Here is a 24434-nt window from a genome sequence, read left to right on the forward strand (position 1 = left end):
CAGCAGCAGATCCTGACACAAAGTGGCAATCTTCAGCTTTTCAGCTTGGTGTATTACAACAAAACAAAATCAGAGTCCAGTGGCACCTTTAAGACCAACAAATATTTATTCAAGGTATGAGATTTTGAGTGCAAGCACTCTTCCTCAGACCATGTACTGACCATCATGACAGTGGGAATATATAAGCAAAAGTTAATCCTGTTACATTAGTAGACTGTGTCACAGCATCCAAATACAGCCATATGATAATTCTTTGCTAAACCAGACAATCTTTAATTCAGCTGCAGTTCACAAAAACATAGGTTCTTATATATGGTTACTGCAGATATAACCATATATGCAGCAAAATGGAAACATGTTTGCTTTGCCTTTTAATCTTGCTGCTACTGCTACTCAACGGTTTATTGCGACTGTTCTTTCACTGTATTGCTGTAATATATATTTATTGCTGATATTTCTTGCTTCCTTTTATGTGTTTTTAATTTAATGGTTTGTAGGACACTTCAATTATGAGTACAGGTAAAGTATTTAATAATAAAATAACTACTGCTTGACAAATCACAGTTAAGCCATAGCCTAAATTGTATACCACTGCCTCTACAAATTCTGGAACAAAAATCATACAAGCAATACAGAATTTTACAGCATGGTTCATCCATCTATAGAAAGCCTGATGGCGAAAGATTTATGTTCTGGCAGAAACCCCGAGTTTGTGATCATATTTGAACTACACATTATAATTTCTTCTTTATTCATATAAAATATTTCTATTTGCCTCTTCTGAATCCTGCACAAGATGGCATATAATTAAAAGTCATTGTATAATAATGAAACCATTAGACATTAGCATCATAAAAACTTTCTATAACAGTGGTCTCCAACCTTTTTATCACCGGGGACCGGTCAACGCTTGACAATTTTACTGAGGCCTGGGGGGGGGGGAGTCCTTTGCCGAGGGATGTCGCCACCGCTGCCTGAGCCCCTGCTCCACTTGCCTTTCCAGCCAATCGCTGGGGGGGCGCTGCCAGCAGCAGCTTTGCAGTGCCACACCAAGGGGGAGCTCCAGCCATGGTGGCCGCCGGAGAGCACCTAAGGTGAGCTAGCAACAGAGTGGCAGGGCAGCCCTCGAGGCAGCAGCAGGGGAGGAGGACAAGGAGGAGCCTTGGCCCAGTACCGACTGATCCATGTACTGGTACCAGTCTCCGGACCAGGGGTTGGGGACCACTGATCTATAAGACACAGCATACTTTTAAACAATTAAAATCCAGGGTAAAAGTATGTGTTTTAGCCTACATGGAAGTAAAGTAGGTGCCAAGTGAGATGCTCTACAACCAAATGAGGATTCCAAACCAGGAATGGGGAAATTGAGTGTTCCAAAAAGTTTTATTTGGCTCTCTCTCATTCAGTGCTAAGGCAACTTAATTGGCTACTGGTTGTCACCTGGATCCGGTTCAAGGTTTTGGTTATAACCTTTAAGGCCCTTTGCGGTCTGGGTCCCACATATCTGAGGGACCACCTGTCGCCCTACAGCCAACCTGTTGTTGGCTATTCCCAGCCCCAGGGAAGCCTGACTGGCCTCAACCAGGGCCAAGGCCTTTTCAGTCCTGGCCCCTACCTAGTGGAATGAGCTCCCGGGAGAGTAGCAGACCCTGCAGGAGCTTCCAGAATTTGCAGGGCCTGTAAAACAGAGCCACCACGTCTATGGTTGAGGCTGGTAGGCCAGGGAGATCTGTCCTTTCCAGGACAGTGGTATGAATAGTGGTTTGTAAGTGACATGTGCACCCTCTTCCCTGCCATCCCCTCTATGAGATGTTTTCGGGTGGGGGAACGAGAAAAGCGAGGGTCTTGTTTTTCCGCCATATCTTTTTCCTTCTGGTTTTATAAATATACTAGTAATCAAGCCCGCTGCAGCTAAATGCAGCGGGCGCTGGACCACGGAGCCTCCGCAGCCGTGCAGAGCGCAGCTGCTGGGGCTCCGTGTGTCAGGGGGCTGACGCTGCGAGAGGCGCTTTGCGCCTCTCACAGCATCAGCCCGCTGGGCAGGGAGCCCTCGGCAGCCGCGCTCTGCGCGGCTGCCGGGGGTTCCCTTTGCGGGCGGGCTGAAGCGGGTGGGAGTGGTGGGAGTTAATTAAATTTTATATATTTTTTTAATTCGTTAAATATCTATTGCGTGATATGACCATATATGGTCATGTTGACCCACCCACCTCTCCCAAAAGCACGAATGATGAACCTGGAGAGGGTGGGAAGTGGAGGAGCTCTAGGTGGGCATGTATACAGCTCTGCTTCCCAACTATTTCCTGTATGGCTGCACCATTTATGGGGTATCTCGAAGCCTGAAGAATGTTTCAGGGGTTGCTCAACGGTAAAAAAGTTGAGAAAGGCTGGCCCATACAGACATTGAGGCCCCCAAACTAGTCTGTGCTGACTCCTGGATGCATTTACTGTGTCTATGGAATAAAAGTTAAGCCATTTCAATACTGTTGTGGGAATCATGGGTGCATTGTGGGTTCCTCCCTTATAGAGGGAATCCTATTTGTCCTACCTAGTATTGTGCCAATAACTGCTGAGCTTTAAAATCTATTTCCCCATACTATATTCCATACCAGGACTATGAATGGCCATCACATATGCTTCCTCCAGTTGCTTTCCTGCATGGAGAAGTAGCATAAGAAGCCATTTCCCTGCAAAGGATAGTTTGAGATGGTTTGATTCCCCTGCATAGGTTTGAGATAGTTTTGCTATAGCACCAGTCAGAGTACTGTAAAGATCTGCAACAAGTGAGTATAAACTGAGAAAAGTATCGGCAGGTAAGACAATGTCTATCTTAGAAAATGTCTCAGAAAGCCTGCACACATTCCCAGGAAGAAAACAAACAGAGGAGAAGTGTGTTCCCCCACCACTAGTGGAAGCAGGAACTAGACAATCAAGTCCTACCTCCTTGACTAAATGTTGGAAATCTTCCATTGCTAACATGCCCTCTCCCTCAGAGTGAGAATGGAGAGCTAGAGATGCCCTTATACACTTGGATTTAACTGGGCTAGGAGCTCTGCTACTAGCCAAATTCAGGACAGAATTAGGATCCACAATGCATTGGATCAGAAGTGTAAGATTCAATTTCCTATCCATGGACCTGGAATTTTGTAAAAACAACAAGAGTAATGTTCACCTGATGAGAAGGAATGTCCCCCCCGGATGAGAGCCTAATGCTGGGAGCTATTGAAGGCAAAAGAAAAAGGGGACGACAGAGAATGAGGTGGCTGGATGGAGTCACTGAAGCAGTCGGTGCGAACTTAAATGGACTCCAGGGAATGGTAGAGGACAGGAAGGCCTGGAGGGTCACTGTCCATTGGGTCGCGATGGGTCGGACACGACTTCGCAACTAACAACAACAACAATATTCAAAAACAGTCATAAGGAAGGAGTTTACCTAGTAAGACCAAGGGTATGAAGTAGGATGATCTAGGCTAAAAGATTATTAGTAAAGGACAGGTGGTGGCCTGATAAACCCTCCTGGGCTTCTAAATGAATCCCCTAAGAAGTTTTTATTTAAGGATATTCTAGAAGTCTTGGAGAGTGTCCTGCAAATTTGATTTGATGAGGCTGCAAGGGAAAACAAGCCAAACTTCTCCCTCCACTCCTTGGCTTGTCAATCACAGCAAACCACTAATCACAGCACAGCAGTTCTCTCATGGACTGAAACTTTCTCCCCTCCCCCCAGCCCTGAAATATTTTTTAAAAGGCACTTCTGCATTGCTATGCAGTAATGCCACAACACAGATGCATTTTAATAGAAATCAGCACTGTCCCATTGCTACGGAGAAATGGCAGAACACTATGGCACCCCCCCTTTTTTTGGAATTCATGTTATTTTGCAGTTTATTTCTGTCTCGGTAGATTTCTGAGACCCTGAACATGACAACTGGGGCCCAAAAACACATTTTGTGCTAATGGTTGGCTTAAAAACAAGATGCTCAGACCCCTGTACGATTGGGAGAAGGTTGCCAGATCATGCCCCCCCCCCTTTCCCAGCTCATTTCATACCTCTAGAAAACGCAAACGGGATTGTTTTTGCCTGCCTGAGTTGTTAGAAGGCTGGACAGGTAATTGAAGCCCAAAGACATTTTGTGTAAATGGTTGGCTTTAAAACAAGGTGAGCATATCCCTGTACGATCAGGAGAAGGCAGCCGATAACCCCCCCCCCCCAGCTCATTCCCCACTTATAGAAAACAGGTTGTGTTTTGCCTGCCTGATCCCAAAAAGACAGTGAACACTTTGCAGAAGATTTTATTTAACCTTTGACAATGTAGGTTTGCGGTCGTGCTGCAACACGGACTGCACCACTTTTTTAAAAATTACTGTAAGCGGGAAATGGAGATGGGATGGTGGGTGCGAGGGCAGGACAAAGCTGCTGAGATTATATGTTTCCCCCTCTATACGGTCCTATCCCTGGTTGCTCACTGATGGAATGCACGATTTAGGGTGGTAAATCCAGTTTTGGAGATTCCTGAAATTGCGAGTTAAAAATTGCCAAATCTTGACCCGGCTACTGAACAGCCTCGGGATGCTGGTGATGTCATGGGAAGGGGGCTCTAAACGCCGCCAACATTCAAAGGCTGTCCAGGAACACATTTCTCATGTGGAAATAGTCCCTGTTTTAACAGCTAAAACAAGCTTTCTCAAACTGGTTTTCACAAAATCCCGGGGGGGGGGGGGGTTGGTGGCTTTGGAAGGGTTTCCCAAATGGGTAGGAGTTAATTCTTTAGTTATTTCTAAATTTGTTAAACATTTATCAGGTGATATGACCATATATGTTGAAGTGCCCCCTCCTCCCAAAATGGCTGATGGTCGGGGGGGTGAGGGGAAGGAGGGGCCCTGGGAGGCAGTGAACACAGCTATGCTTCCCAACTATATTCTGCACTATCGTTCCACTTCTGGGGTTTCTCGAAGCCTGAAGAATGTTTCAGGGGTTTCTCAATTGTAAAAAAAGTCAAGGAAGGCAGAGCTAAACAGATGGATTTCATTCCTGCCTCTGACTTTTAAAAGGCCATAGGAACTCAAGGATTAGAAAGACAAGAGCCCCACCCCATTACTGTTAGCTAGGTCAGCATATCTACTAAACAGTTTCTTAAAGATAGTTTTAATGGGCAGTCATGTTGGTCTCCAGTAGAACAGCTAGATTTGAGCACAGTGAGATATAAAACCTGACAAATGAGCTTTGGAGCTCATATCCCTGAAAATGTTATTGGTCTCTAAGGTGCTCCTGAACTCAAATCGAAATGGTTATTTTGCATGACCAAATACTGCATTGTGCTTTCTGAAGATTAAGATGACAAATATAGTAACAATCAAATTGGTTTTTTGCAAAGCTGGAACTTTCAGGCAATTATAATATATAAGGTTTCTTAAGGGTATCCTATCATATCTCATAAAGGTGAAGCCATATTTAACTGTGCTTTAAATATATTTTTTTAATATTTAAGTTGAAACGCTTTCAGCTTTTGGGCAATACTTTGAAATAGTTACACAGCGCATAAAATTAGCATGGCAGATCTTTCTAGTTTGGCATACTAATATACTAAATCAGAAAACCTACTGCTGTTAACACTAAGGAAAACCATGACTTGTGTATAGAATATCACAGTAAGTTTTGGAAGTTTTGAAAAGATCCACAGCAAGCAAACTGAGAGCTAATCACTGTCATAATTTGAGCTATTTTCCCAAGAACATTCCATGTAAAGACAGATAGGATTTTCAAAAGCTCATACCCTGAAAATCTTGTCAGGTGCTACTGGACTCCAATCTATCTCTTCTCCTGTAAAAGGACTACCTTCTGAACCCACAGATTTTACACACCATGGAGTTTTCTAGGTAGGACCAAAGGCAGCATACAATGCAGTCTCTGATCACAAACACCACACAATTTTATTAGTTTATTTTGGTTACAAAGCAGCACATCAAATTTTACCTAAATATAAGGGATAGGTCTCCCAAGTTCTAGCAATGCTGAGTTCATGGCCTCAATATAAAGTGCTGTGAGGCCCTCTGACACTGCCTTATTTTGTGCTGTTTTACTGCATGCATATGTATTATGCACATCTTTTAAAAGATCAGAGGGAAAGATTACATTAGCTAGAATGCTTGCTGCATTACATTTAATTCTGCATACTAATGAGTACATACAGCTCTAGTCATTTTATCATTTTATTTCTTTAATATTTTCCTTTATAGTACATTCTCTCAAAGTCTTAAAAAACTGCCAACAGTGGAAATTGTACAATTGTACACCACTATCCATATACAGAATCAATACACAAGAAGAACTCTATGCCACCCAAAGCTGTACTTTGCATTGATTTTACATTTTTCAAGAAGAGAGGTACCTCTACCTGACACCCTGGAATCTTGCTGCCAGTCTAAGTACTCAGTATAAGACATGTTCATGTGTATTTGAACATATTGCCAAAACTGCAACCAACACAAAACTGAATAATAATTTATTGCACATATTGACAATTAACATGTTGTAGGTATCTTCAGTAAAAGACTAATCCCTTGGAGAAAAAAATAAGGCTGAACAATTACTCTCACTCCTGAACTACAAGGCTAATTTGACAAAGCCTTATCAAGACCTAAATTAAAGGATTAAAAAAAACCATGGTGGAAATATGTAATAATGTTGGAAACTGGCCCGAGTCAGCATTGCCATGGGGGGGGGGTATAACTTGATAAATAAATAAACAGTAAACACATTTGCAGTTTGACAGTTTTTTTACTCATTTACAAGCCTGGACTCATACTTGAAATACCTTCTCAATGCAGTGTGTCTAGCAATTGATGAGTGAAAAAAGGTGAATAGGGTCCTCCCAGGCATTTTCCAGATTGCCCTAATGTTCTGTTTTCATTCTTCTACGTTACCATTCTTTCTTCTGGTGTCCAAACAGCTGTGTTAACATCCCTATACCATGCAGGATTTTTGTTTGTTTTTTCTTCATTCTTTCCTAAACTAGTTTTTCCCATACTCCCCCCCACCCCCGCCGCCAATTGCAGAATGAATTCACAAGATAATCTCTTGCTCTAAATGTGTACAGTTTGTTCCATCTCATGGATTGCCACCCAAACCTGCCCAGAAAGTGTGAGTTTATGCAGCAATTTTTTTTAAAAATATGCATACCAGCATTTCAACATTTCAGTGATGGTGGGCACGTGCCCCAAAACAACAGTCCGATTTAAAGGCCTGATACCAGCAGCCAAATGTCCTTCTTTACCATTTCTCCATCCATACTCAAGAGCAGATTCTAGCATGAGTCAAGTGCCATGAAATACTAGTACAAGGTGAATTGCAGTAATCTGGAGTCTAATGCCATCAAGATAGATAAATTCAACTATTAACATGCTACACCAGTTAAAATCTATAATGACTAGGGAATCTCAGGTTTACACCAAGGATTATACACAAGACACATAACAAAAGATTATGGTTACAAGGGAAATCACTCTTGGTGATAGATTTTAGAAACTGAAGAGTGTCATAAGCATTTCACCTAATCATCAATATAAAGAAATGAAACAATATTTTCCAGCATAAAATGAAGATACTCTTCTGTTGTGGGGAGAGGAAGGGAAGGCAATTGTAAGCTGCTTTGAGACTTCAGGTAATGAAATGCAGGGTATAAAAACCAACTCTTCAAAACTGAAGTGCAAAAGACCAATTCCACTGCCTTATCCTATCCAACTTCCAATCCCACCTGTGCTTTCCCAGAATGAACCGACATAGTAATGGTCTCTAGCTGTTGGTTTAATTTCTCCCCCTATAAGGCAAGGGTACGGTGGGGGTAAACACATGGAGAATAACAGCTGCCAGATTCCCCACATACAAATACATAATGTTTCCTAGGTCAGACAAAAATAGAGGGACTCTTCAATTATGCTTTGAGTGGTAAGCTGTACAAACACTTGATTCATAATATATCTGAGAATCATGAGCTAAGCAAATTCATATCCTGACACAGGTAATTACATATTTCAACATCGCAACCAGTTATTGTTACAGACAAGGCCTTATTTGGGACAAGTCTCAATACCATTGCTTAAATGCTAATATCAAAATGGGACTTAAGAAGTCAGTCTCAACAAACTCTGATTCCTGCAAGCAGAACTATTATTTACACCAGCAGTTCTCAACCTGTTTGGTATGATACCCACCTCCAAACGTGTTCAGTATGGTAACCCATTCAGGGTTGGCCCAAGATTTTTTGGTGCTCTAGGGCATAGGCAAACTATGACCTTAGCACAGATCTAATTCAACACTCCATTTTCTAGAGTGGCTAACCATATGTTTTTGATAAACCAACAAGGATCACACAAAGGGTTCCATTTTCTCCACTGTGAGGAGGAAGGCAGGGAGCAGTTCCTGCTGACAGCAAAGGATAGGACCAACAGTACAGGCTAGGTATCAGGGGGGGAAAATTCACAGTCAGAGAAGTTCAGCAGTGGCATCCAACTGTCTATGGAGGTAGTAAGTTCACCTTCACTGGCTGTCATTGGGCAGATACTTACAGGCTGACCCTGCATTGAGCTGGGGCTGGACTAGATTCCAATATATACAGCCATTGCATAGAGGTTACATTCCAGCCATCAACCATCCTCTCCTCCATTATTCTCTCTAATTCCCCCTAATATTCTAATAAATTTGCTGTAGTGACTTTAAGTACACATTTTACTTCATCAACATATGTGTGGTGAAGAAAAACTACTAACATATGACATGGAAAATACTGTTATATTCTAGTCCAGTAGCACCTTATTGACCAACAAGATTTTGGCAGTATCAGCTTTCAAGAATCAAGCTCCCTTTGTCAGATATCTGATCTCAGCTCTAATGAAGAAAGCTTTGACTCTTGAAAACTTATATCCTAAAAATCTTGATGAGTAGCCATGTTAGTCTGTAATAGCAGGAAAGAGCAAGAGTCCTGTAGCACCCTAAAGACTAACAACATTTGTGGCAGGGTATGAGCTTTTGGGAGTCACAGATCACTTCGGGGGGGGGGGGAGTGAGCAGTGACTCCTGAAAATCTTTTTGGTCTCTAAGCTGCTAGTGCGGTGGTCCCCAACCCCCGGTCCAGAGACCGGTACCAGTCCGTAGTTCAGTTGGTGCTGGGTTGCGGCTCCTCCTAATCCTCCTCCCCGGCTGCTGCCTCGGGGGCTACCCTGCCACTCTGCCGCTGGCTCACCTTTGGTGCTCTTCAGCAGCCGCCAAGGCTGGGGCTCCCCCTCGGCGTGGCACTGCGCAGCTGATGCTGGCAGCACTGCCCAGCGGGCGGCAGAAAGTCAGGGCACTAGCAAGAAAGCAAGTGGAGCAGGGCAAAAGACTACCCTCCCCAGGCCTCAGTAAAATTGTCAAGCGTTGACCGGTCCCCAGTGATAAAAAGGTTGGGGACCACTGTGTTAGTGGACTTGAATCTAACTGTTCTATTGCAGACCATGACAGCTACCCTGTGAAATGACTTTCATGGAAGATACTGTTTCCAGGATCAGAACTTGGTTTCCAAAATACAAAACAAAGCAATGTTAACGGGCAGGAGTGGTCATTAGATAAAGCTGGCCTGCAATGCACGTTCAGAGGCTTCATGTCCCAATTTGGGTCCCAAACTACATCTCATACTCCTCTATACCAAGTTTTTCCCTCCCTCAGCAATCTTAATAATTCCCAAATTACACTTATTTGAGTCACACCAAGGTCTGTTTACATTTTAGACTTCATAAGAAGAGGCTATACTATGCTGTTTGAAATCCACAAATAACACAAGGAAAAATCTCCAGCCAATTCTGCATAAAGGTGAGTCAAAACAGACATGTTTTTCCCCAAATTGACACAGCAGGCCAGCTGCATTATTGTATATCCACATGAAGGCAATTACTCCTATCCAACTAGTAGGATTTTTTTCCTACCAAGAAGAGTTGACAACTTTGTAGTTAGAAAATACATCTATTACTGATCTGCCAGGCTGGTTATTATAAGAGCATTCCACTACCTGACTTTATCAGAATTCTAATCACAGAAAGCGAGTGAGGCTCATTCTCATGCTTTCCAGTGCTTACACTTGGCTTCCATGTCACAGCAAGCCAACTGCAAGGATCTACAAACAGCTACTATGCAAAGGCTGGTATCTTTTTTCCCCGATAGACGACATTGTTACTCAAAGAAACAGTCTCCTGATTGTTTGGAAGAAATTAGTTTAAAGGAGACATTGCAAGAGGGGGAAACTGGGATCTCCACCAACGTTTACAGAGATTGTTCCCTCAAGAGAACTCTTAAAATAAATCATGTTAGGTTCACCAGAAAGGGTTTCTATTTATTTAAAAAAGGGTAAAACACACTTAAAATACAAACAAGGCTAGGTAAGAGGAAATCTGAGAGAAGTGGGGAGATAGCAATTTCAGGGAAGTTACCAGTCAAACTCAGAGGTCCATGGAAGTGGCAGCAAAATGACCCGTGTTTCATGGAAAGACAAAACCCAAACAGATTTGGGCTGTATAGAGGAGTCCAAGAATATACATTCTGCTTTGGCTCAAGGTACTGTATTTTGTAGGGCAAAATGCTAACAGAGGCAATGCTTATGCATTTGCCCAAAAAACAAGATTTGATTTTTATACTTTGTCTTTCATTACCCAAAGGAGTCTCAAAGCAGCTTACAATTCCCTTCCTTTCTTCTCCCCACAACAGACACCCTGTGAGATAAATGGAGCTGAGAAAACTCTGAGAGAACTGTAACTGACACAAAGTCACCCAGCTGGCTTCATGTGGAAGAGTAGGGAATCAAACCCAGTTCTCCAAATTAGAGTTCACTACTCTTAACCACTCCACCACACTGGCTCCCATACGTTGATGGGCAGTCTGGAGATGGACTATGACTTTGGGAGACATGTGATAAGATTTCCTGAAGGGAACTATAGGTGTGAATTGTCCTTGATGATTATTGGATTACTGAACAAGAAAGCTACCAGGTTTAGGGAACAATGTTAAGCATTGTCTAATTAGGATAAAAGAGCCTCTTGTGGCGCAGAGTGGTAAGGCAGCCGTCTGAAAGCTTTGCCCATGAGGCTGGGAGTTCAATCCCAGCAGCCGGCTCAAGGTTGACTCAGCCTTCCATCCTTCCGAGGTCGGTAAAATGAGTACCCAGCTTGCTGGGGGGTAAACGGTAATGACTGGGGAAGGCACTGGCAAACCACCCCATATTGAGTCTGCCATGAAAACGCTGGAGGGCGTCACCCCAAGGGTCAGACATGACCCGGTGCTTGCACAGGGGACACCTTTACCTTTTTAATTAGGATAAAAAGCCTCTTGTGGTGCAGAGTGGTAAGGCAGCGACATGCTGTCTGAAGCTGTCTGCCCATGAGGTCGATCCCAGCAGCCGGCTCAAGGTTGACTCAGCCTTCCATCCTTCCGAGTTCGGGAAAATGAGTACCCAGCTTGCTGCTGGGGAGTAAACAGTAATGACTGGGGAAGGCACTGGCAAACCACCCCATATCGAGTCTGCCATGAAAACGCTAGAGGGAGTCACCCCAAGGGTCAGACATGACCCGATGCTTGCACAGGGGATACCTTTACCTTTAATTAGGATAAATGGATGAGGATGGAGCCTGAGGGGATCAGCCTGAGGGTTGATTCTTGGGAACCCTACTGTCCTAAATTATGCATCTTCCTGGGGTGGGGAGGAGGCTGATAGCAGGTCACCTGTTCCTTCTCCCACATTCTAAACTAAACTACATTGTCCAGACTTGTCCTGGCTGACATCCATTTTAGTGTCATTTCAGATCAGGTAGTGTGTTGCTTTATATCTGAAATGATATTAAAGGAAAGGTGTTTATTATTTTCTATATATGAACTGCTCCTCAGTGAGAAGAGAGGTCTGACTGCTAACAACACATAATATTTAACAAATGGCAGCTTCTTCTACTTCTGCTCTCCATGTCTGGAAAAACAGCAAATGGAGACTTTCTGCCCTTTAGACAGCTCTTGGGAATACAAATCCACTGCCAGGTAGTGGCAAACAATTCTATATTTCAGTAGACAAACCGTCGGTCTACACTGAAGACTCTCTTCTGAGATTCACTCCTCTTAATGGCATCAGGGAATACAACCCCAGAATCATCCACATTATTGGCTCTGAACCTATGTGCTTAGCCATTTAATTCTGAGACATCCATTCTGCCTTGAAATAAACCTGTGATGGAACAGAGATCTCAATGTATCAAGCCCCAGGCACTACAACTGGCACAAGCTCATAATAGTATATTTGTCTGACTTCTATGCCCAATGGAATTAATTTACAGTGAATCCCAAACACACTGGTTGGAAGCTCTGAAAACATTCTAGAAATCTCATTCTCCCCTTTCTTTAAAGCCCCTGGTGCATATGGTTTTAATTTGTTGACATAATAACCATATCAATTTTTTTAACACACATGAAGCATGCTTTTATGAGCTGTTATCAGCATAATGGCTAGGAGACTAAGCCACAAATTAAGTTCCCAGTTCACATTTGACCTCACTAGATGACCTTAACTCTCACTTCAGCTATCTACAACAGAAGTAAGACTAGCCTACTTTACAGGGTTATTGAAAGGGTAATCCCCCAAAATGCTTACAATATAACATATCCTTATTGAAACATTTAGTATTTTATATTTTAATGGTTTTATCATAATTGTGTTAAATATCTAATTTTTTAAAATTATTATTCGCGTTGTTAGTTGTGAAGTCGTGTCTGACCCATCACGACCCCATGGACAATGATCCTTCAGTAGTAGTAGTATTTATTTAATTTATATATCACCCTCCCCTTACAGGCTCAGGGTGTATATGGTACACTGCCCTGACCTGGATGGTTCAGGCTACACTGATCACAGTATATCTCAGAAGTTAAGCAGGGTCAGCCCTGGGTAGTATTTGGATAGGAGATCACTAAGAAATTACAGTGTCATTATGTAGAGATAAGTCAATGGCTACTACCTCTGTTAGACTCTTACTTTGGAAACCCTATGAGGTTGCCATAAATTGGGTGCAACCTGGTGGCATTTTTCACACACGGTATATTCACTGATTGATTTGATTTTTTTAAAGTTACTACTCATCTGAAACCAACAAGGTAAAAACATAATATTAAAAAATAAAAATATTGCATATTAACAGTAAAATATTTAAAGTGCAGCTATCAACATATCACTACGTATACGATATCCCTCCAAAAGCCAAGCTAAACAATTCAGCTTTGCATTCCCAGAGGAAACTAAACAAGACAGGGAATGGGAGTCATCCAAGAGTGCATCCCACAGGAAAGGGGACACAATTAAGAAGTTCCTTCCTCTGGTGATAACTAACTGAGCCATTCTGGAGGCAGGCACCAGCAAGAGGTCCCTAGATAATGACCAAAGGGAGCATGATAGAGCATGTAGACCTCATACTTCCTGCCTTTTACTTCCATTCTCCCTCCTTGTGCATTTCCCCTATAGAGATGGAGTTGTCCTTATATAGTCTAAGTGATCTGGAGGTGAAAGAGTAAGGACCCCACCACCTCTTCCAGCCAAGATTCCCTTGATCAGTTGGATCCCTCTCTTATTTTGTTTTTTTTAATAGGCACCCCTTTTAGAACCTAAGTGCCAAGGGGTTTGGAACTAAAAGAGTCCCATAAAGGCACCTGTATACTGCTGGCTTAGTATAGTAGGTAAAAGCAGCAACCTTTGATTTGGTAAGCTGGGTTTGGTTCTCTGCTCTTCCACATGCAGGGCTAGTCACAGAACTGACAGTACTGTTTTCACAGAGCAGTCCTGCCAGAGCTCTCTCAGCCTCACCTACCTCACAGGATGTTTGCTGTGGGAGAGGAAAGGAAAGTTGATCATAAGCCACTTTGAGACTCCTTCAGGTAGTGAAAATCAGGGTATAAAAAACAACTCTTCTTCATGAAAGCCCAAGAAAGAGGTTGGATATACTGGCATCACAAACTGATTAAGCATTGTTGTTGTTAGGTGCGAAGTCGTGTCCGACCCATCGCAACCCCATGGACAATGATCCTCCAAGGCCTTCCTGTCCTCTACCATTCCCCGGAGTCCATTTAAGTTTGCACCGACTGCTTCAGTGACTCCATCCAGCCACCTCATTCTCTGTCATCCCCTTCTTCTTTTGCCCTCGATTGCTCCCAGCATTAGGCTCTTCTCCAGGGAGTCCTTCCTTCTCATGAGGTGGCCAAAGTATTTGAGTTTCATTTTCAGGATCTGGCTTTCTAAGCAGTCAGGGCTGATCTCCTCTAGGACTGACCAGTTTGTTCGCCTTGCAGTCCAAGGGACTTGCAAGAGTCTTCTCCAGCATCAGAGTTCAAAAGCCTCAGTTCTTTGACGCTCAGCCTTCCTTATGTTCCAACTTTCGCAGCCATACATTGCAACTGGGAAGACCATAGCCTTGACTAAAAATACTTTTGTTGGCAGGGTGATGTCTCTGCTTTTTAGGATGCTGTCTAGATTTGCCATAGCGTTCCTTCCCAGGAGCAAGCGTCTTTTAATTTCTTTGCTGCAGTCCCCATCTGCAGTGATCTTGGAGCCCAGGAAAATAAAATCTGTCACTATCTCCATTTCTTCCCCATCTATTTGTCAGGAATTGAGAGGGCCGGATGCCACGATCTTTGTTTTCTTGATGTTGAGTTTCAAGCCAACTTTTGCACTCTCCTCCTTCACCCGCATCAACAGGCTCTTTAGTTCCCCTTCACTTTCTGCCATTAGAGTGGTATCATCTGAATATCTGAGGTTGTTGATTTCTCCCTGCAATCTTGATCCCAATTTGTGACTCCTCTAATCCTGCCTTTCTCATGATGTGCTCCGCATACAAGTTAAATAGGCAAGGCGACAGTATACAGCCTTGCTGAACTCCTTTCTCAATTTTGAACCAATCAGTGATTCCATGTTCAGTTCTCACTGTTGCTTCTTGACCTGCATATAAGTTTCTCAAGAGACAAATAAGATGCTCTCCCCCAACTCAAAGTTCTCAATAACAATTAGACTTCATTCTCAATAACAAAAGCTTCTTACCAGTGGAATATCCTGGCATATCCCAGAGGTATTTGCCCATCACAAGAGAGCTGCTCCTCCAGTTTGTTTTTCCAATTTTTACTCAATGAAGAAGAGCACTTAAGTCATTAATTTATGTTTCATTCTGTCTCAAGAACTATCTTGACCCACCCAAATGTTTGTTTCAATGCAAATCTGGCTCAAAGTATGTCAATCATGTTGTATTACCTAGGTTCTTTATGCCCATGAAGATTTGGCACACAAAAATCAAGGCACGTTTCCCACCAAAGTTTGATGGCAGCTTTAAACCAGCTGGCGAGATCCATTTTTTTAATCCTGGACCAATGATGTTCCTGGGAAAGTGGGTTCCCATGTCCAGCTATGGGACTGTTCCCCATTAAAAGACCTTCCCAGGTCAGTGAAATATGTGCCAGGTTTACCCATTACCCCTGCAATGGTGCTACAGGCACCTCCCCCGCCCCATGTTCTGCTCCTTGGACCTCTCCAGACCTTAAGGCAAGGATTTCAGGTTGTATGTCCCATCCCTAAAACGTCACCATTTTCTTCCTTTTCCTTTTCATAATTGGGCAGCTTAATGGTAGAAAGACTCTCTCACACTCTTTCTTCCTAATTTTATTGTTGGGTACCACTACTGAAGAAGACTTGCGAGTCCCTTGGACTGCAAGGCGAACAAACCGTTCAATCCTAGAAGAGATCAGCCCTGACTGCTCTGCCAGATCCTGAAGTGGTATTCTGAGGTGGTATTCCTGAAGTGGTATTCTGCAGTGGTATTCTCAGTGATAACCAATGCAATCATTGAAAATGAACAATTTGTGTTTTATTGTGCATTGTATTGTCCTCTGTATAAGAATACATATTTTTAAAATATAGAAAAAGTGGTATATATAGCAACAGCAGTAATTTCTTGGACGTCTAGTGTCATCCAACCAATAAAATGCAAGGTTGGCCTTAACATTTTCTATTCTCTTTAGGAAGAGCATCAACTGGCCACTTATCTTGATCATGCTGACCTTACCACCAGATCGCTGGGAGGGCAGCTTAAAAATCTAATAAACTAAACTAAACCATGCTGATCCATGCCACTGTAACTTTGAGGTTAGATTACTGTAAGATGCTACGTGAGGGCCTGCTGTTTGGAAACTGCAGCTAGTACAGAATGCTGCTGGATTATTGACCAGTTTACACTGGTATGTTCATGGTACACCTGTGTTTCAGCAGTTCCAGCAGTTAGTTATTTGTTTCCACTCACAACTGAAGGTGCAGATTTTTACCTATAAAGCGGTTTGATACCCACATGTACATAGTGGATTACTCTTCCCTACATGATCCCATATGTCAACTAGGGTGCTCAAGCACTTTTGAAAGTTCTATATATTCAGGAGATCTACTCCTCTACAGTCTAGGCATGTTATTGTCAATGGCTGCACTTACAGAACAGTCTGCAGGCTTTGGTACAGAAAGCTCCCTTACTCACCCTGCTGTACAATGTGAAAGGTGGAATTAGTCCAGCACACCTCTGAAGGAAGAAAGTAATGAATGTTTCCGGTTGCTGCAAGATATTTTTTGCAGGAGTTGCAGCTTTAAGTTGATATACTATTAACATTAAGCATCTAAGGTTTGTCTTTAACTGCATATGTTTATATTTTATAATATTTTGGACACAGTGCAAATATTTTTAAAAATAAAACAATTCACCAATGATATTCTAATGATATTCTAGTTAGAGACCAGAAGCCTTCTAGCTCCACACACCCATTTTGGTGTTGGGGCAATTTGTCTCAAGTAAGATTCATCAAAGGAAAGGTGACAGCAAGAGGATAGTTTACAACCCCAGCCTGGGTTTTCCCAAGTCATGCATCACACTAAAAATGCCACATCTTCCCCAGCAAATAAACTTGTATAACCTTAGCATCAGAGCAGCCTCCACTCATAATAACTTTAACATCCACAACTTCTGTCCTCATACTTGTGAAGCAAAGAATTGCCGTGGTTTTTGTGTCATTTAGATCACTGGATGAAATGCAAAATATAGCTCTAATGCAGCCTGGACACTACCACCCCAAATCTATCCATTGTATATTCCCCATCCTTCCAATCTTCAGCTGGTAAATTACCTTGTTTAGTTCCTAAGACCTAATATGTTTGGCTTGTTCCGGAATGAATCTGTGGAAAATAACAAAGCCATGGACAGCAGACAAGAAAGCCAGCTGCAGGACAAGACAAAATTACCATCCCGCAAGCATCTCCCAAGAGCAAACTGCACTGAAATAGAAGTAGTTGGGAATACTGCAGAAGAAAGTAGGCAAAGCTAGAAGATGGACCTAAAGCTGTGCTAGAGTTGCAGTAGCTGTATTAGGAACTTGGTAGAGGTTTGTTATTGAAAGAGGAATAATTCTATGAATGTTCATCTTTGAAGACCATGCTGGAAATATATTTATACTTTTCCACTTATGGCAGGCAGAAGAACCCATTTTCCCCCCAACATGCCACTTCTACAACGGGCTACTCAAGCAAAACAGCCTTCATTGCCATAAGTTGCATATGGTCGCTCCTTTAACTAACGCTTTGAGAGCATTCACGTTTATTTTCAACCAAGCACGGTAGGAAGTGAAGTATTTCATCTGTACTTAGTAAGCTAATAACTCAAGATGATCGGAAGATCTATGAAACCTCCAATGCCCGGCCTCGATGCCTAGCAGCATACTAAATCCTACCTAGATCGCCTCTCCCAACGTCCTCTCCAAGGATGCTCAAGCGCCTTCATGATGCCCCACGGCCAGCCCGGCATGTCAAGCTTCCGAAAACACCTTCGACTCTCTGCAGCCCCTCCGACAGGGCCCCGTGCAGCAGCACCCCCCGCGCTCCGTGCCAATGCCACCGCGTGACCTGCCTGCCTGCTCCCACCTTGCTGCGGTCCAGCCCTCGCCTCTCCCCCCACTGCCCCGAAGCCGTGGCCCTCGCCTCCGCACTCACCCTGCTGGATGTCCCCGTTGGCGCCGCCGGGCACGGGCACGTTGAGCTGGCGTTCGGGCTCCGGCAAGCAGCGGCGGCAGAAGGAGTGTAGGCAAGGCAGCAGCTTGGGCTCGGCCTCCCGGCTCTGCAGGCTCTGCGCGCAGACGGCGCAGGTGTCCAGGAGCGACAGCGGGCCCGGCGCGGCGCTGGACAGGGCAGGGGGCGCGGGGCTGGGGCCCAGCGGCGCCGCCACGGGGCCGCAGCCGGGCCCCCCGCTCACCGCCCCCGGCGCCGCGGCCTCCGCCTCCCCGGGGCCCTTGTCCGCTGCCGCAGCCAGGACCCCCGCGGCAGGGCTCTCCCTGTCGTCGGGAGGGGCGGGGGCCGGAGGGGGCGGGGACGCCACCGTCGCCGCGGAGGTGACAACGACAGCGGCTGCAGCGGCGGCGGGCTCAGGACCACCCCCAGCCGGCGCGGCCTCCCCGGCCCCCTCCCCGCCACCACCGCCTCCTCCTCCTTTGTTTTCCGCCATATTTCCTCCTTTGAACCCGACTCCCCGCTTGGCTCACGTACAGGTCCGCGCATGCGCCCGCACGCACGGCATCAGCCTGCGCGCGCGCCGCCGAGCCCCTTCTGGCGCGAGGAGCGACGGTACCTAGAAGGGGGGCGGGGCAAGGCGTGCGCGCACTTTGGGAATTAAAAAAAGGAGGGGAGGGGATTGAGGAAAGAAAGTGGCCAAGTGCCGACGCCGAGCAGTTGTGTAGCTGTGGGAGGGTGCGCACGTAGGCATCGGGGCTCGGAGGGGAAGCCGCGCAGGCGTAGAGCAATGTTCGCGACGTAGCAGCGGTTGGCGGTTGTTGAGTGGAGGGAAATTCCAGGCGTGCGCGTGCCTCCTGGAAGGTGCCACTAGACAGGGGTAGTCAAACTGCGGCCCTCCAGATGTGCATGGACTACAATTCCCATGAACCGTTGCCAGCGTTCGCTGGCAGGGGCTCATGGGAATTGTAGTCCATGCACATCTGGAGGGCCGCAGTTTGACAACACCTGGACTAGAGCATATGGGGATTTTTTTTTTTAATCTCCAGGTGTGGTTGGGAGATTAATGACCAGCAAATCCCTGTTTAGGAGGGGCTCGTTTCATCCGGATCTTGATAGAAGAACAAGATTGGGAAAAAAATTTAAAACACGACCTCAAATAAAACCTAATTTGCCGTCAGTATGCGTGTCTATTTATCACCTCCCCATCTCGCTTCCTGTTACTGCAACATCATTCGTGGAGGAGCAGCTATATTATTATATAAATAATCCGTTGCAGGAAAACCTACGGAGTCATAGGGTGCCTTAAAGACTAATGCTTCTATGGGAATATATGGTTAGCCTTTGTGACTTATTGCCACACAACTATGTGAGTGCTGATGCTAGAAACCACCGTTCTTCTAAGAACCAAAAATCTTAACTTCAAAAGAATTATGCTGCATTTTCACAGAAGTAACCAGGCAAATAGTGTGAGATGGAGTTGTACATCTTGCACATTTCTCTTTCCTTCATCAGTTCCAGAAGAGAAACTGATTGCTGAACACTTGGATGGAGGAGATTGATCCTGACTGATCAAGAATAGCCAAATGCTACGAGAAAAGAGGAAATGGTAGAAATGCTCACTAATGATAACATTAATCATGGAAAAATTGTATTTTTGAAGTAGGCACACTCAAAATAACTAGGAAAATAGGATAACAAACGTTTTACTCCAAAGATAATTCAAGCATAATTATTTTGCATAGTGTGTTGCCTGAAGTATTACCTGATGTAATGAAAATGAACTTGGTAAGCAATATTTTTAGCACTCAATATTAGGTAGAAAAGTGGATTTACCAACTTTTCAAAAATACCTTTTAAGTTGTTCTGTCATGGCATTTGACACAGACTAATTCATTATATGTGATGTTAAAACAACAATAGCCACAGTAGCAGGTGTAAGTGGAATTAGTAGGTTGTAGAGCCAGTATTGAGGCTCATCTTACAGGAGCTTACAGATTCAAAGTTAAAAATCAAAAACCCAATAATAATCAGCAGCACCAAAGGGGAAAAAAACAAACAAGAAACCACTTTCCTTCCCCCCTCCCACCGCCTCAGGGAAAAATCCAGGGTACTGATAGTTCCAGAGCAGAGTTTAGGAATTTTTTATGTGCCCTGGCCTCAACCCAAGACCTGGTGAAAGAGCTCCATCTTAAAGGCCCTGTGGAACTGCAACAGTTCCTATCTTCTTATGTAAAGCATTCAAAGAGAGCAAGAGTCCAGTAGCACCTTAAAAGCTAACACAATTTGTGGCAAAGCATGCATTTTTATGAGTTAGAATGTGAATCCATCTGTCCTAATTGTTCAAAAGTTACTTCAGATGCCAAATGACATAAGCAGGGAAATGTAACTAGTAGGTGTGATTGGGTTGTGATATGCAGAGGGATAGGAGGTATAGAGAAATCAGCATTGGTAATAAGACAAGAAAGCCAGATCTCGATTACCGTATTTGCCGGCGTATGAGACAACTGGGCATATAAGACGACCCCAACATTTCCACTCAAAATATAGCTTGTTACATTACATTACAGTACCTGTCATTGTCACCATTGTACGGCCGCAGCACGACCCCAGCACCTCCAACATGCCCATGCATCTCCCTATGACCGGCACTAGTGCACAAGCGTGCATGTGTGAGCTCTGCATAGACAAGGGGCGGGCCGGAGCGCCGTTGCTTCCTGCCGAGCAGAACGGGCTGGTCACGCCGGAAAGGCTTGCACCTGTTTCGCTGCTGATGCTCACTGCAGCCACGCTGATGACCCGTCGCGGCCGCGCTGGATACCGCGCAATACTGGATGGTATGTAGAATGAGGTGGATGGGCATCGGGAGGCCACTATGGGCAGCTATGTCTATCCCAACTGAAGTGCACCCAGCATATAGGACGACCCCCCCCCACTTGGAGGCATGTTTTTCAGGGGGGGGGAAGTCTTATACGCCAGCAAATACTGTAAGCCCAGCTGGATGCATTATCTCAAATTTGTGACAACCTAATCCATATGAAATCACTCGACTTTCCAATTATTAGGACAGATAGACTGATTATGCACAGCAGCGGCCACATCGGGCCGCTGCCAGAGCCTTGAGACAGAGCAGCATGGTCTCCTGCTTATGAAGGACACGTGGGGGATGCACCATTTTTCGTTGGTGCGTCACTGTTTTGTGGGACAACGATGCAAAATATTTTGAATATATATTTATATAAAATTATTAAAACATTTCTGAAAAGTTGTCACTCTTAAATGCAAAGTACAAAAAGAAATTCTACAAAGTTGGGAACAAGGCCTTGATCCAACCAAATGTTAGTCTTAAAGTCCCAGGGTTCCATCACTGCTAGGAAAGATCAAGGCATGAAAATGTTCAGCTGCCCATTTCAGCACATTAAGCTTCTGGGAAATTTTTCACCAGGCCTGATGGCAGCCCTAAATTTTAGGTGGGATAGGGCAATTGGAATTTTTATCATTACATATACTATCCTTATTATTAACAGTACCAACTTTTTGCAGCAGTCTCAAGGGCACTAGAGACACTAAGTGGTCTGGACTATTTTATCTACAATCCAAGGGGCTTTCGGGAGATTTTTATTTATCTGCCTATGTCCTACGTTTCTGTAACTTTAAACTGTTTGGAGTAAGAAAGGTTCCAGAATCTCTACCCCTTATTATAAAACAGTCACTAAGTCAGGAGATCTTCTCTCAACCACTAAAAAATGGTTACCCATCCACTATTTTTTAAAAATTCCCATAGAAAAATTATGTAGCCAATTATTACCCAGTATATCTAACTTGTCATTCTGGGGAAAGTGAGACTGCAGTCATGGACCACCTCCAATTCCTCTTGGATAACTCATCCGCTTTTGGGCAGGCGATGGGAGAGATTCGGATCTCTCAGTTTTAGTTGATGATTTCTATCTGAATATAGACCTTCAGTGGGTGCCAACCTGCAACTGGGCAAATTCAATAATTGCCCATACATGTGCTTTCTACACTGTGGCCCCCACCTTAGGAAATGACCTGTCCAAGAAGGTCAGGAAGGCTCCCACTCTCCTGGCTTTATGCAAAACATGCACTAGGATCATAGGGTTGTAGCGTACAAAATGGTTCATAAATTTATTTGGATAAAATAATTAGGAACTATTGTATATAGTATTGTTTTTAAGCAGGATACTACTGTGTAATTTTTGCACTGCTTAATTTGTCTTGTTAATACTTATGCTATGCTTCAGTTCTTTTCTAGATTTCTGGTCTTCTGAAATTATAATGCATTGTTTATTCAATATCCCATGTTTGTATATTTATTTATTTTATATACTGCCCTCCCCTGAGGCTCAGGGCAGTTTACATGAAACATTAATTAACTGTACATCAAACTCACTTTTACATATGGAGTAGAAACAAATAACAATGGTAATGATAATAGTGACAGTGATATGACAGTTTAACAGGATGAGAATCAAACAGGGCCATGGCTGCCCAAGTCATGTGCATGGAATTCCTGGGAGGGAGGTTCAGGGTGCCCAGTAGGTGTTGTTGGTTCCAGACAACCTCAACCAAATGCCTGGCGGAGGAGCTCCCTTTTGCAGGCCCTGCAGAACTGTTTTAATTCTGTTAAGAGCCCTGATCTCCTCCAGGAGCTTGTTCCACCAGATGGGGGCCAAGACAGAGAAGGCTCTGTCCCTGGTTGTGGTCAAGCAGGCTTCTTTGCGGCCAGGGATCACTAGCCGGTTTGAGGTGGCAGAACATAATGCTCTTTGTGAGGTATAGGCAGAAAGGCAGTCCCTCAGGTACACTGGGCACTGACCACATATGGCATTGAATGTGATTACGAGAACCTTTAGTAGTCTGATCCAGAATTCGACTGGTAGCCACTGCAGCTGTTGGAAGATGGGGCGGATGTGGGACCTCCTTGCAAATGCCTCACGGCTGATATCCAATTGGTTATTATTTTGTTGCTCTTCCTCTAGGGAGGTGAGAGATCAGACTATCCTAAACAATTGTGCTGGGTGTGAGTTAGGAGATGTGATGGTAAAGTAAAAGCTGTGTTTCACCGACTTCACCGCCACCTCATAGGCTTTCATCTGCATTCTTATAAGATGTTCTCAAGGCTTCAAGTCTTCCTCCAAACTCACTCTAGTCATCTCAGTTCCCATTTCTTTCTACGAAGCTCCTCGATGTACCAGGGGGCTCGCTTGAGACGGGGGCAGAGAGGACGTTATGAATGGTGGCCAGCAATGGTGGCCAGCAGTCTGTCATGCCAGTCACTGACCGGACCACTTAGAGAGCTGCCAGGAGGCATTGGGTCCCACAGAGCATTCAGGAATCCAATCAGATCCATAAGTCGCTGTGGGCGAGCTAAAATTTGCTTGATGCTCAATTGAGGATAGGGTGGTAGCCTTCAGGGTATAGTGGGCTGACCATGGCATGGTATTTGCTGTGAGCAGATACATGCTCAACCCCACACCAAAGATAAGATCCAGGGTGTGGCCTGCTTGATGGGTGGGGACAACAACAAATTGCGAGAGCCCTAATGTCACTATGGTTGACACCAGGTCCAGCCCATTCCTAGAGGACAGCAGCTCAACATGGACATTAAAGTTCCCGAGAATGAAAAGTCTAGGCCATGAACTGTAGCGTCCAGGCTGCCACCACCTCTAGTAGGGCTGGCACGGCATCTGGAGGCGCAATTAGGTGCATGGTACACCAGCCAGATGACCACACTCTCGATTGATCCCCACCTGAGGCCCACATCCAAGACCTTGGATTGACGGCACAGGGTGAGCCCTGAAGGAGAAATCACCTCAGATTTGACATTGTTTACTGTATGGACTCACTCTGCCTTATGATTAAACTGTCCCCTCCTTTCAGCAGAGGGGCACTTATTATTATTTATTCCATTTGTATGACCGCTGCTCTCGGGAACCAGCTTGCGGCGGTTCACAATAATTTACTACAAATCAATACATTAAAACCATTAAAATTCCTCATTAAACCCCCATAAACAATGACTCAGTCATAATGATGGCAATTAATAACTATTCCCACACAAGCGCACTGGATAAGCAGAGGGGAGAGGATGGATAATTGGGCATAGGTGGAACAATCTAGGGAATCAGTCCAGTCTAATACTGGCCTCTCCCACCGGGGAGAGGGGGCCCGATCTTAGCCCCCAGGCCAGCACCCAGCCTCAGACAAATGCCTGGCATAAGAGCTCTGACAGGGCCTGCAGCTCTTCAGGGAGCATTCTACCAGGTAGGGGCCAGGACCGAAAAGGCCCTGGCTCTTAACGAGGCCAGGCGTGCCTCCCAGGGTTCTGGGATCCTCAGCAGACTCTTC

General features: G+C 44.5%; 1 protein-coding gene across 9 annotated transcripts in view; it reads right to left on the reverse strand.

The window, feature by feature from the left end:
• TRIM33 (tripartite motif containing 33) overlaps positions 1-18773 on the reverse strand; it is a 68025-nt gene extending 49252 nt beyond the window's left edge. For 3 of the 9 annotated variants that reach the window (XM_077334968.1, XM_077334970.1, XM_077334967.1), the window contains exon 1: positions 18054-18771. In XM_077334968.1, coding sequence (XP_077191083.1) covers positions 18054-18561 — 508 coding nt within the window. In that variant the 5' untranslated portion in view covers positions 18562-18771. Of the gene's footprint in view, positions 1-18053 lie in introns of all 9 variants that reach the window. The other 6 variants (XM_077334974.1, XM_077334972.1, XM_077334969.1 and 3 more) reach the window with 5 other exon arrangements.
• Positions 18774-24434: the final 5661 nt, after the last annotated feature.

This window comes from Paroedura picta, chromosome 4, assembly GCF_049243985.1.
Source record: "Paroedura picta isolate Pp20150507F chromosome 4, Ppicta_v3.0, whole genome shotgun sequence".
Lineage (NCBI taxonomy): Eukaryota > Metazoa > Chordata > Lepidosauria > Squamata > Gekkonidae > Paroedura > Paroedura picta.